Below are 14,561 nucleotides of genomic sequence, written 5' to 3'. Positions count from 1 at the left end.
GCCTAGTTAAATCTAGGAAATCATGAACTAGATCAAAGGCAACTTAATACAGTTAAATTAATCTTGAAATAAGCTTTCATTAGACATATTAGATGACTCAATAGCTGATGAAGTTATTTATATACAGTTAATTAACTGTTTTTATCTGGCAACCCCACAGTTGCAGTGTGAAAGCAGGCAATCTTAACATTTTCAATTCTGTTAGATATATTCTTTGAATGAGTGTACGATTTTTATTAATTAAGCAAAGAGGGGCGTAATTTTACTAGGCAACCTATTGGCTATGTGTGAATGTAAATATTTTCAATCATTTATTTCATATCCCAAATAAATAACAGGTGAGGGATCTTGTAGTATTCGTTAAAAACTAAAAAATCCTCCGTCAAAGTTAAGTCAAATCCTTACAACCAGTGAGACCAGTGAAATTATGTGAATCCCTATAGCGAATTTTTTCTATATCGGAAAACAACCCAGTCTTGTAATTTGTGAGAAATACGAGTAGGTAGGTATGTGTATTAAAAATATTACGCTCAGATTTGAGTATCCCCTCCTTTGGAGTCGAAAAATATATTAATAAATAAGTATTACCTGCACATACGAATCCTCCCATAATATCGTAAAATATCGTCATTTTTTTGCAAGTTAAACCGTTTGATGAATTTAAAAAAAAATCACTATTGAACTAACGAATTCGCTGCTATCACAGATTCTAATTTAGAGTCATTGCGGAGCACATTTAATATTTATTTAATTGATTAAAATTAATTCACTATAATAAAACAATAAAAACAAACTGAAGCTAAGTGAACCGATCCGCCCGCAGCTATTGCAAACACTGAGATGGGTTGCAATCACAATAATCCACAACAACTATTTTGACACTCTTATCTACTCATATTTATAGGTTACGTCACCCCATCAGAAAAACCAGGCAGTTGTATATGGCTCCCTTATTAATTATTATTATACACGTTATCTAGTGAACGGTATTGATGGTCACAGGTCATCGAATAGCAAAACCCAAGTGTAATTTGCCCAATTCCGTAGGAAGTACTGGCTATGATTAGTTAATTAAAGTATGCATAAAACCCCATGACCTGGGCACAGAATGAAGACCTCTTTGACAGTTTCGGCATTGATTTACTATAACCCGATAGTGTGGGGATTTATCCTTTTTTTTTTTTTTCCCAAACTTTTTGTTTTTTTTTTAATCTAATGTTGAGATTAATACATGAAATGCAATAACTAAGTTATAAATACTAGAGTAGCTCTAGGGTTAAAAGGACGGACTCAAAGCCAAAGGGTCTCGAATTCGATCCCCATTCTATGAATTGCTGTCATACTTATCGTCGTACGTACGAGTAGCACAAGTTTGTTGCTTATTGCGAGGGGAAGACGTTGTAAGAAGACTTGTGCTGTTCTCCATAGAGAGATTTAAGGTTCGATTCCCAGCTCTAGTCAATTTAGGATTTTATATTTTCTATACGGGCTGGTCAGGTCTGTCGATAGGCTTTGGCCTCTGCTAGATATCGACATGAGAGTGAGCTGAGAGCCTAGAGTTTAGTCCAGCATATGTGGATCTGTGTCTATCTATCGACATTTATTTTCTCACGACTCAGTTGATAACGCGCTGACTAAACTGGTAGGGCTGCGGTACAGTTATGAGCTTATTTCCTCCGTGTGGTACTATCACGAGTTGCTGAGCAAGTAACACTAAACTTATCTGTTGACAAATATACCGGAAGTATACGAGTGTATAATAATATTGAGTTTTTCCAGCGGCACCTGGTTTGTGAATAAATCATCATGTAATTATCACCCGTATTTCCCTTCTGATAAAATATTATGATAATTTATTTATAAACAATGATTATGTACAGGAATTTAGGATATCTAACTATTGCACAATAACATCTAATCTGAATACTGCTATCTATATATAAAATATATTTTAAACATTTAATCTGGCAATATAAATATTTAGTATGCGTTGCGTCAAAGGTATGGTCCGCTCTGATGTTGCATTAAAACTCCGCTGCGGCATAGGCTTTCATATACTGCGCATTTGCATAGCCATACTGGTGTTCAGAGAGGACTCGATGTATGGCGCATACTATATCGTGGTCTCAGATATAAAATGTAAACAAAGAGTTTAATAGAATCACATAAAATAATTGTTCACGAGAAACTGATTATACAGAGTGTTCTGTCTTAAGCTAGCAATAGTTTATGGAAATAATGATAGGCTAGTTGACACTTTTTTTAATGGTCTTAGATATCTCATTATCGTTCTTTTAGATTTAAATAATTGAGGCGTAGGTACATGAAGATTTTAATTTTTAAATATTTTTTTGACAATACGAACCAAAACGCCTGTCGGCCATATTGCAATTTGCAACTCTTTCATGACGTCACGTTTCCAAAGGAAGCGTTTAACAATTTATCAAAAATAATTTATCAATTAATTTGACGTTTAGTACATCAAATAACATTATGATTTGTGACGTCACAAAATGGACGACAGCGTTTTTGACGTTTTGAAAAAAATACATTAAAAATAAATTAGGTTTCAATCCTTATCTTAACTTTTATAATAAATATCGAATATCTATCTGTTTCGGACCCTTATACCAATTACTAGCGGACGCCCGCGACTTCGTCCGCGTAAATTTCGATGTCAACTTTACTACTACCCCTACCCTACCCTACCCCTACCCTACCCCTACCCTACCACTACCCCAACCCAACCCTACCCTACCCCTACCTTACCCCTAGCCTACCCCTACCTTACCTACACCCTACCCCCATCCTACCCCTACCCTCCCCGTACCCTATCCCTTTCCTACCCCTATCCCACACGTACCCCTATCTCACGCCTATCCTACCCGTACCTCTACCCTACCTCTACCCCTACCCTACCACTACCCTAAACCCGGCCCTAAACCTACCCTACCCCTACGCTTCCCTACCCGTACCCTACCCTACCCTATAACTTCTCTATCTTACTCCTACCCTTAGCAAAATCGGTCCAGTCCTTCGAGAGTGGTGGTATGACCAAGAGAAATAAAGACTTCTATGCTAATAATAAGAGGTAAAGTTCATGTGGTTGTAGGAGGTAATCTCTGGATCTACTGGACCGATTTGGAAAATTATTTTACCAATAGAAGGTACGTTATTTGCGAGTGTCATAGGCTATGTTTGATCCCCATATTCACACGGGAACGGGAACTACGTAAATGTAAGCGCCGGGCGTCATATAGCGGAATTACTGCGTCTTTTAGAAATTTTGTATTATCTCCGAAACTATTTAAGTAATTAACATACTGTAAAGGGCAAATCTTATCTCCATAATATCCTTGTGATTATTAAATAATTTATTTTAATAAGGATTAAAGTTTAGTTGTATAAATAATGACGTAAACCTAAGTATATAAAACTAATAATTTTTAAAACACAAAAGGTACTATATCTGCTAATATATAGAAGATAGATATATGGTGTCGCGGACTTTTTTGTAGAACTTTTAAAGATACATAAAGTCTCCATACATTAATTTCAATTTTACACAATAGTTAAGGCAGCGCATGCGAATAAGTCTGTTTAAGAGGATTTTCAGTCCGACCTGTATGACAAAAACTGTGATAATTAGGCTAATATATATGATACCAATATAAAATATAGCCTATAGCACTCTCCGATAATGTAGCATTCTACTGGTGAAAGAATTTTTAAAATCGGACCAGTAGTTCCGAAGATTACCCCATTTAAAAAATGTGACAAACTTACAAACTTACAAACTTTACCTCTTTATAATATTAGTATAGATTAGTATAGATTACACGAAATTAACATAATTCTATTGACAGAGACACCCTAAGGGTGTACGTCCTCATTTTAAGAAGCCTGATTGTATTTCTGATTTAAGATTTTGAAAATGTTTTTAATTAATTTATTCTTGTTGATTACACAATGTTGTTGGTACTCAAAAGTTAAAGAAAAACATCAAATATGAAACACACACCTCATTGATATGCAAAAACAATTAAATTCTAATGCAAAGAAATAGGAAACGAACCAACTGTAGGCTACATTACACACCAAGCATATTAACAGCATCATGCATATTACAATTATTACACTATATATTTATTTATAAAGCGGCAGTGCAATATTTGAATAGATAACTAACTATAAGTGGTAGTGCCGAGTGCTTGTATCAATATCAGCTTATCAATGTAACAACTTAAATAAATTCTGCAAGTTTGGATGTCAATTTTATGTTTCACATTCCATCCAGTTCTCACAGGAAAAGTTTGGTATACTTTTCCGGGGTCTATGTTTTCTGTCACCTACATTTTGAACACATCTTCTAGGGGAGCATGCTCCAATTTAGATAGGGTTGCCAACCGTACTATAATATACAGTATTGTACTATATTTTGGGTCTGCGTACTATATACTGTTGAAGAAATAAATAGTACACAAAAACACTATATTTTCAACACTCAGGAAAATTTTGTTTGTTAGATAAACAAACAAAATTTTCCTTTCTAATTTGAACTTTTTGAACATTAGTTTTCAACAGATGTGATACTAGACGCTATCACATCTGTTCGGATAGGCTAGACTCTAGCCTATCTGAACTTGTCTATCTACTGAATTCCAAACAATAAACAAACAAATAAAAAAACAAATAAAATTTGGTTTTAAAAAAAATAAAAATCAGTTGTGAAAAAGCAATTGACACTTTTATTTAAGACAAATAAATCTTGATAAATGCAACATGAGTAAATAAATTATTCCAAGTATATATTTTTTAAGCATACTATATTTTTTTGTAGCTAAATCTGAAAAATACAATATTTTTCTGAAAAAATGTTGGCAACCCTAAATGAAGACCAAGTTACTGCTTTCTATCAGGCCACATAGTAGAGAATCTGAGCATTAAAGTCTGGCTGCTCAGAGATTGTGTTACTGACAGGTCGGCAATGTAACATGAGAAAGAAAGAGAGAGAGACAAAAATTGAGGCAATTGTAATTGATTATGTTTGTCCTTGTCTCTGAGCAGCCCAACTTTAGGTGTACTTTTAGTAAAGTGTGAGCCTATCTTTTATAAAATAAAAATTTCTTGCCCGATCATTAACTGGACCATAACAGCATCACCTAAAAGTTTTAGTGAATACCAAGCCTTTTGCTAATATTATCATTCTGTTTACTTTATCACTTTCTGGTACGTCTTGAATGACTTTCTATGCTCATTACATTTTCATCTATTAGGCATCTTAAATATGAAAATGATTTCATAAAAAAGTAAACGTCAAAAACTACAGAATGTATCTGAAAGAGTATCTACTTGTATATGAAATAAACTTAAATTAGACCTGATACACTAGAGTATATAACTAAATTCAGTGACGCGCATTAGGTTGTCGATCAGAGTATGTCACTAGTAAGAATAAATATCCAACTGGGGAAATTTTCATTTAATAAGCATTAAAAAACAACTCTTAGAGTATGCAGTACTTTAATGCATGTATGAAGTGTACCCCACTGACTCAATTGACTATTGAATGCTTATTGGGTAGAAAAATGCTCGTAAACTGTAACATAACTGCCCCTGAATATACAGAAGCAGCTTTGCAAAATTTGTTCAGCAACACTCAAAAGATTTAACTATCTCACTCACACTTGTAACTCACAAACCAATTTTCGAAAAACTGTTTGTGACTAAGTACAAAGACTTCTGTTTGTTTTTTTACAAAACTAAGGAACCAATTATTTAAAAAATCTTTCACCTATGGAAGACTACATTATCAAAGAGTAACATATCAATACGCACAACGGCCAAACCCCAGTGGCCAAGTGCGGAAAAGGCCCAGGAAAGAAGAAGAAAAAAATAAAAGATTTTAAAAACAGAATAAAGCTATACTGTTCATACTGCAGTAGAACAAGACTGTATTCTGTGGTAGAACGCTTGAAAGTGGATTTCCAATATTGACTCATAATAGATTAAACACTTGAAATATGAATATGAAACACTTTTCAAATATACCTACTTAACAAGCTGATTTTGTAAGGCTGAGTCTGTCTATTTATTTTGACTCACTTGTCTGTCAAATGACAGAAATTTAATATAGTCATTGATCTCCTATTAAAAAGTGGATGCACACTCAGCGACCACAAAATGGGGACATTTTTTGGTCACTCAATAAGTGCCAAACACAACTTCTTGGCACTCAAGTAGTCACATTTGCATATTCAACCTTAAACTCAATCCTTAAGGTTGAATTAGCACTGAATTTGGGATTTTATTGAATATTGGACTATATTTAAAGGTCTTTAGGTATAATTTTCTTTACCAATAATTCTAAAGCCAAATTGGCCACTTTTTAAGTGAAAGTTTCTACCAGATTGTGCGGACTTTTATTATAAGAGGTCAATGAATATAGTACAACAACATGATCAGTAGGTATACTGTATGAAATATTAGAACACAATACTTGACAATTTTAAAAATTATTGTCTTGGAATAATCACAATGGATTAATCCAAATAAAATACTTTATAAGAATTCACACCTCATCTCAATAGCTCCAACTAAAAGAATGAAGCTATTTTCATTTTTAAAAGCACTAATACTACCTTTTTAATATGCAGTGTTAAATAACTGGTTAATATAACACTTATACTGATAAATAACACTTATACTGATAAATATATCATTTAATTTTCATAAAATTATTTGATTCCTTTTACTAAACCTAGGTAGTTTAGGTTAAAAGAAACTTCTAGTCTGCTCAGAAATTGTTAAACAGTCTGTGCAGGCATAATAGCTACCCTGAGATAAGTATTTGTACACTGTGCAACCAGCATATTTAGTATTTAAAGCAAGAAGTTTGAAGAGCCTGTCTGTAATCTGTGTATTAGACCCAACCAAGTGATCGTGAAGTTTGGCAGGAAAATATTAGGAATTACATGTAGCTCTCATTTTATTTTCATTGATTTATTAAATGCAAGCTTATAGAATAGTTGTATTATTGTGTTAATGAATATATAAACGACAAAAAACCTTCGAAATGAAATATATTACATGACTGCTACTTATACATGTATTGTTAAATGGTGATAAACTAAAAAAGAAAAACCTGGCTGAGTTTGTTGTGGGCTCTTCTCGGACCAAGGCACATTTGGAACCCACGTAAATTCAATTTTAAGTTTTCAACTAATTATTATCACCATTATCTTATAATATTAATACCTCACCTTTCGAAAGTGCTTGTAAACTAAGCCTAATTTAAATAAATGAATATTGACTTGACTTGAGTTTCATAGCATAAAGTGAAATGCAATTTTTTTTTTGTATTTAATTCAATGTAGTTCTGTAAAGGTGCACAAGTGAAGTGGAGGTTGAGCATGAGTGTTTTAAGTTATTATATAGATTTTCTTACTGGACTCATCAAAAGTTTTGGCAAGGTTACCTTCGCTTTGCGAAAGTATGACATGACTTGATTCAGGGCTGACTGACAGAATGAAGGACGATGGACGATATTTCACTACTTTCTCCATAATAGGGCAAATAATTTGAAAAATAATTGTTACTTGAGGACTATATTATGCAATAACTGCAAAGCCATAATGGAAAGAAGTGAACGTACAAATCAAGCATTGAGGATTCCATATAAACTTCATAAAAGGTGTTTATTAAAGTAAATAAAATAATAAATAAAAATAAACTAAGGGTTTTCAATTTTAACCTTTAATTGTGTTACTTAACACTGTAATCTTATTATGGTTACCAGTTAACTTATAAAGGTTATGTTATTTAAGCTAGGTACTTTAAATATGATGGATTTATTCACTTGATACACATTTATTTGCTGTAAGAACAGAGATGAAAGTTGTTTTCCATATCAAATTAAATTTTCAATCTTATAAAAAATTGTGATTCACACAGGGTAAATTTGAACTAATATTTATATCCTCAAGCTAAACATTATGTATTATTTCTTAATTTTAACTTAATTTGCAGTTTTAACGAGTTATTATTTATTAAGTTTTGATCAAAAAGCAATAACTAAACGCCCATACAGTTTCCCAGTACACTAGTGCGGCCAGGTTTAGTGTATTTTTAGCTACACACCCAGCTGACTAACGGACAGAATGGTGCTAATATTTACAGAACTGGAAATGTACGGGCCTAGCCAGTTAGCAGAAGTGGGATGGGAGGCTACGTGCAGTGCCAGGCGCGAAGAGTGCTGCAACCAACTAACAGACATGCGGGTTCTTACACAGCACTTGGTCATGGTCAGTACCTCCGCTGGCGTCCATCACGCTAGCTAGACGTGGCTCCGCGGACGGCTCACAGCGGTCCCTCCAACGCACTCATTCCGTTACAACGTCATATCACTACCCGGTTTGCACTCAACCGATTTCGATCCTTTAATCGAACTTTGGACGCACCGAATTAAACCTCACTAATAAGCGAAACTATTATCATACACACGCGCCGAGTTCGCAATACGTAAACTAAAGACGTACCTCCTCGAGCATGATCCTATAATAACTGTCTCTTCGTTCGTCCAAAGAACTAGTTATCAAGGTCTCGTCTCGAACACAGCATGCACGGTTCCAAGAATTAAGAAACAGGTTATATCGAATGCGACTTTGTTATTAAAACACACTGTTCATACGGCGGGCCTGAGTATCACAACCGGTAACGTATAATTTTGCAAATTAAAAATAACTTGCTACAATTTAGACACGATCGTCTGAAGTTACAACTTTTGCGAAGTGAAATAATTTAATACGACACGTCTGTGTGCAATGAAGGAAAACGTCACACTACTGCCGATTTGTTATGATTGGCTACCGAGGTCACAAGGTGCGTGCGACGTGGATGGACGACGCATGTGCGCTTCGCCCGCCATTATTTTAAAGATGTCTTTTCGTTACAATAAACTACATTATAAAATAAATTATCTAAATAATATAGCCGTTAAAACAATATACAGGCTTAAGTTAGTAGATATTACTAGAAACACAAAATAAATTGAATTTGTATTTAAGTTTAATTCAAAGCATGTTTGTATGAGTATGAATAACTAAGGAAAACTAGTTTCCCGCCTTTTTCAAGCGAGCTCATTTTGTAATCTGTGATTTTGTAGATAAGTTTTCTTTTGCTCTAGATTCGAGTCCTTTAAACCTAGAGACTATGCTAGAGAGTTATTTAATACTTGAATACATTTATAAATAGTGTAAATATTAAAAAAAAAATTATAAATTCAACATATATTTTGTTAGACAAGCCTAGTTCGGATTCGGTTCGGTCTACTTTAGTATTTTAATCGAGTACGAACCATTTTTGAGCGGTAAATCCAAAAACTCTTCGTACTTAAACTCTACTAAATTACTAGTAAGTAAAATTTTAACACGCTAGATATTTTTTTATATATAAATAGTTATTTACAGTGAAAAGCAAATATAGTTAATTTTATTTAGATAAGTAGTAAAACTTTATCGAGACCTCATAGGTCTGGTGAAAACTAATATTTTTCTTATGTAGGTTTAGTGAATTTCCCGAGGATGAGTCAGAAGGCTTCGTAGGATATTTCAGAGCGTGGGTGTTGTTACAGTTTCAGCGTGTTTCGGTAACTAGATTTTGGAGTGTGACTCATCACATTGAACGTTGGAGGAAGATATTTTATTTCGTTAATTATTATTTATTTCTAGCGGACGCTAAATTTTAACGTATAAGTTAAACTAAAATAATTATGAAAAACTTGGCTGAGTTGCGTTAGGCTCTTCTCGGACCAAGACGCATACGGAACCCTCTCTCTCCGCGTCGTGTTCCTCATTACTGAGGGTCGTGACCCCTATCATACATTCATAACTTTTTTCCGCACGATGTCACGCCAGGAGGTAAGGAACCCTAGTAACTTGAATTTTAAGTTTTCGACTAATTATTATCACCATTATCTTATAATTAGCTGACGTTTCGAAAGTGTACTATGGCTAATTGTAATAAATGAATATTGACTATTGTCCTGAAAGGATTTGTAATCTGTCTCAATTAAAACTTGTAATCTCTCAGATCTTTAGAAGATGCCACATTTCTCTTTTATAGATCTGAGAAAGCATCACTAGTGGTTAACCTATGTGCTTTCCGATCACGAGGTCCTGGGTTCGAATCCTAAATTGAGTTATGATATACTTCTCAGATTTTGACAGTTCAATTTCTCATACCGGTGTTGGGAAGTTGGTAACATACTAGAGCACGGTAAACCATCGGGCCCTGGTCATTATCATTAACATCTGATAGCAGTAGTTAATAATTAATTTAACATTATCACCCTAAGTTCGCCAACCCGGATTGGAGCAGCGTGTTGGATCTTAGCCTTTAAGCTCTATATCACCTTTCCTTTAACAAGGGAAGCATGTTCCTGTGGGAAATGATATTAAATACTGTTAGATGTGTCACTAGCGCATGAAAAATGAGGCGCTCAAAAGAGAAATAGTCAACTCAATGTTAGTTGTGGTCAACAATGAACGTTAATTGAAAAAATAATACCTAAATATCGTCTAAGTAGGTACCTACAATATCGAGTTGTGTATTCAGGAAGTGTAAAAACTATATAAATAAATAATGGAATTAAAGATAAAATTGTGCATGTGTGCGCTCAGTGTTGAAGCCTATTCTTTGGATCACTTTTTACGGTGATTTTGAAGGGACGTAACCGGTCTATAGTATAAAATTATCATTGCCTGTGGGCCGTTAAAATAGGCTGAAAACGTTAAAAGAAAAATAATAGAAAATGATTTAGAAAATAAATCACCAACAGAACAATTTTAGTTAATTAAAACAATCTTCGGCGGTGTTGTTAATTTTTAGACTCGGGATTTTTTTTATTTTTAACCAAAAGGTTCCATTATTCATTTGACTGCATTTATTTGATATCTAGGTGGGCGTTATATTTAAAACCTAGCTATAGTAAGTGTGTACTATTAGAAATGAGTAATTTTTCAATACAAATGGACATGGAATATTCAGTAGCACTAGCAAATATTGTAATTAGAAAGTGGAGCCCCACTGTCGTAATGGCTGCGCTATACGGTACGCAGTGACAGTGAGTCAGTGAGTCGCCGCGGCGGCGAGGCGACGCGACGCGACCAGCAGTTGCGTGTGGCGCCACACTCGCCGCCACACCGCCGAACAGCCACGGTTCGAAATTCAAAACTTCAAACAACCCTACCACCCTTCATGATATTGCGTACAATTACTGTATTTATGGAAGGGTTCGGTGCAATTGAGCGATGTGTACACCAGAAGACAGCGTAGATTCTATTTATAGCGTGGATAAATTGAAATAAAATTCTATGTCGAATCAATTGAAATGCCTGAAAAGTACCTACAGCTGCACTGTTTTGTAAGCCATGTGAACTAAAATGGCAATATATATTGTTAAAAGCAGGCTTTACTTTAGAGAGGTTCATTATGATCAGTAATTAATTGATCCACTTTGATATTATCCGCGAATAACTGACTAATTCGTACAACAACGTCAACAAAATCCAAAAAAATCTTCACGTTTCACCTAGGCATCGGAGCATCCTCAGGAGATGATGATGATGAGTATGAAACTGCAAAGCTTCGCATCTGAACTCATAACATCTCCCTTCCAACATCGGCACGTACATAATATTAATATGAAAAAAATTTAGGTATACTGATTTATAAGAATGAACTTTAATATTATAACGACAGTTTAAATTCTCAATTTTTTCGGACCCCGTGGTCTTTTACTTTGGCGAAGTGGCACATATTCAGTATTGAACTTTTTATACACGAGGGGCAAACCACGTTGCTTTTTGAATTTGCCCTAAATTAGGGCTAGGTTCTTGACCTTCCGCAAAAATTAGATAACAAATACAAGTACATGACAAGAGGGTCCGGGTTAGTAGTGTTCTTGTTATGCATTAAAGTAGCGAAATCGATTCTATTGCATAAATTAAAATGATTAATAATTTCGGCATTCACGAAAAAAAAGTTGGTATGGAGAACAAGTCGGGCAGGGGATCATCACTAACAACCGATATTCGGCGTACTGTTGAGCACGAGTCTTTTATGAGTCACGAGTAGGTATGAGAAAGATTAGGCCTTAGCCACGGTGGTCAAATGCGGAATGGCAGACTTCACACACGTAGAGAATTAAGAAAATTTTCTGCTAGGCAGGTTTCCTCACGATGTTTTTTTTTCACCGTTTGAGTCACGTGACATTTAATTACTTTAAATACACATAACTGAAAAATTGGAAGTGCATGTCCCTGACCGGATTCGAACCTACGCCCTTCGAATCGAAGGCAGGGGTTATATCCATTAAGCTATTACTTCTCTTGGGCAGGGGATAGTGAGTGTTAGGTAATGCATTCTAAAATGATCCTCCAAACTCAACCCAAGGTCCCAGGTCCTGGGATCTGGAGGCAATGATGTTAATTATAAAATGTCATTGCCTGGAGGACTGTACTTGCAAGTGTGAGTTAATACAAAACATCGTTACTGAGCGTGTGTTCAAATTTACCTCTATCTTTTTCTTTTTTAGTATCGTGTTATAAGAGATGGATTCTAAACTCGCATTTGCGAGTTATACATAAAAATTTTAATAAAAAAAATACAACCGACTTCAAAACCTAAAAACGTACCCACTAAACTAAAAAGCGAAAAATAACATCTTAATATGTTCTACCTGCTGATCAGTATGAAGGCGGTGCTAAGCCGGTGATGTATTAATTCAAGCCATGTGAGCATATCTTATAGATTTAGATTTTGCAGACAGTGTTGTTTCATGTGGTCCTGTCAGAAATGGCTTAAATTAAGACAACACCGGCTAAGCACTGACTTCATACTGATCAGCAGGTAGAACATATTATGATGTTATTTTTTGCTTTTTAGTTTAGTGGGTACGTTTTTAGGTTTTGAAGTCGGTTGTATTTTTTTTATTAAAATTTTTATTATTTTTCAATTTTTAGTGTAAAATGACAGTCACAACCCATCTTGGTACAAAATTCTCAGCAATACAAATTAATCAAGCCCAAGCACAAGGTAGCTACCGTAATCCGTCAAGGGGTTCCCTTCATTGACCTTGGTCTTCATCATCAGACCCCTAATAACAGACACAACTCATCTAGGTAGAAAGTTCTCAGCAATACGAATTAATCAAGGCCAAACACAAGGTAGTTACTGTAAACTGTTAAGGAGTTCCCTTAATTGTCCTTGGTCTTCATCACCAAACCTCTAAATGACAGTCACAACCTATCTATGTGGAAAGTTCTCATTAATACAAATTAATCAAGCCCAAACACAAGGTAACTGCTGTAAATCGCCAAGGAGTTCCCTCGTCTGTTTTATGACTCCATCATCAGATCGATTTTAAACCTTCATAATTTTGTATTTCTCAAAGGTACTAAATGGAAAAGTTTACAAACACACTAGACACCCATATAATTTTCGAAAGTTCCCCTCAATTTCTCCAGGATTCCATCATCAGATCTTGTCATGATGGCAATGGGACCAAATGGGGACTATACCGTTTCAAACAAAAAAAGAATTTTTGAAATCGGTCTAGGCGTTTTTGAGTAATCGGTGTACATACATAAAAAAAAAAAAAAAAAAAATACCGACCGAATTGAGAACCTCCTCCTTTTTGAAGTCGGTTAAAAACACATACAAAATAGGTCTATCGAAATGTTTCCCCTACGACAAGATGATGGTACCCTTCATTTGTCGTCTGTGATGTATAATCTCTGCTATTGTCCGTCGAATTATAATAAGTCCATATTCACAAGTTGACATCTTTGTAATTTGCAATTTTTATTTAAAGGTATATTTTTAAGTGGGTTTTTACTATTCTCCTTTTAAAAATGATAGTATTCTTTCCCTTCCAACTAAAGGAAAAGCCTGTGTTAGGAATAGGTGTGGCGTGTGGCACATAAGTATGACGAGCGAGTAGGATCGAACCCTGGTCCTTTTATATTTGAGTCCGGCGTCTAACCGTCAATCTATTCTAGAAGCTCTACTATGTACCTACTGAGTACTACTATGTACAACTAATTTTAAATTTTCATTTAGGTACGTATTACATTTACAAATAAAACAACCACAATGTCCTTTGAACCCTTATTATTAACCCTTTCGATTTTTATCCAGTTTTGTAATCATTTACGTAATAAAAAATAGAACATAACACCTACAGGAGGGTAGAACTAAAATATGCGGTTACACGCGAAGTAGGTGCCTACTACAAACACATCCCTTCGTGCAGTGTTGCCAGTTGTCACAATTTGCACGAAACATTCCGATTTACAGCTCTGAGATGTTTTGCCTTTGACTGGGTACATACATACATTTAATATCAATATAATAAATGATAAAAAAAAACTATAAATCATATAATAGTTCCTAGTATATTATATTATTTGGTTTCTATCGATACTAATATTATAAAGAGGTAAAGGTGGTGGTGTTGTAGGGGGTAATCTCTGGATCTACCACCACCTACTACCACTACT

General features: G+C 34.7%; 1 protein-coding gene across 10 annotated transcripts in view; it reads right to left on the bottom strand.

Moving 5' to 3' along the window:
- Nucleotides 1-14,561, bottom strand: part of LOC112048826 (embryonic polarity protein dorsal) — a 58,862-nt gene that overhangs the window by 40,859 nt on the left and 3,442 nt on the right. Inside the window, exon 1 of one of the 10 annotated variants that reach the window (XM_024086496.2) lies at nucleotides 8,288-8,887. The exons of 3 other annotated variants lie outside the window; for them this stretch is intronic. In XM_024086496.2, coding sequence (XP_023942264.1) covers nucleotides 8,288-8,327 — 40 coding nt within the window. In that variant the 5' untranslated portion in view covers nucleotides 8,328-8,887. Of the gene's footprint in view, nucleotides 1-8,287; nucleotides 8,888-14,561 lie in introns of those variants that run through there. 6 more of the 10 variants (XM_024086495.2, XM_024086497.2, XM_052883451.1 and 3 more) reach the window with 6 other exon arrangements.

The sequence above is a fragment of the Bicyclus anynana genome, chromosome 9 (genome assembly GCF_947172395.1).
Source record: "Bicyclus anynana chromosome 9, ilBicAnyn1.1, whole genome shotgun sequence".
In the NCBI taxonomy this organism is placed as follows: domain Eukaryota; kingdom Metazoa; phylum Arthropoda; class Insecta; order Lepidoptera; family Nymphalidae; genus Bicyclus; species Bicyclus anynana.
The sequence above is the reverse complement of the archived record's forward strand: the minus strand, read 5'-3'. Positions and strand labels throughout refer to the sequence as shown.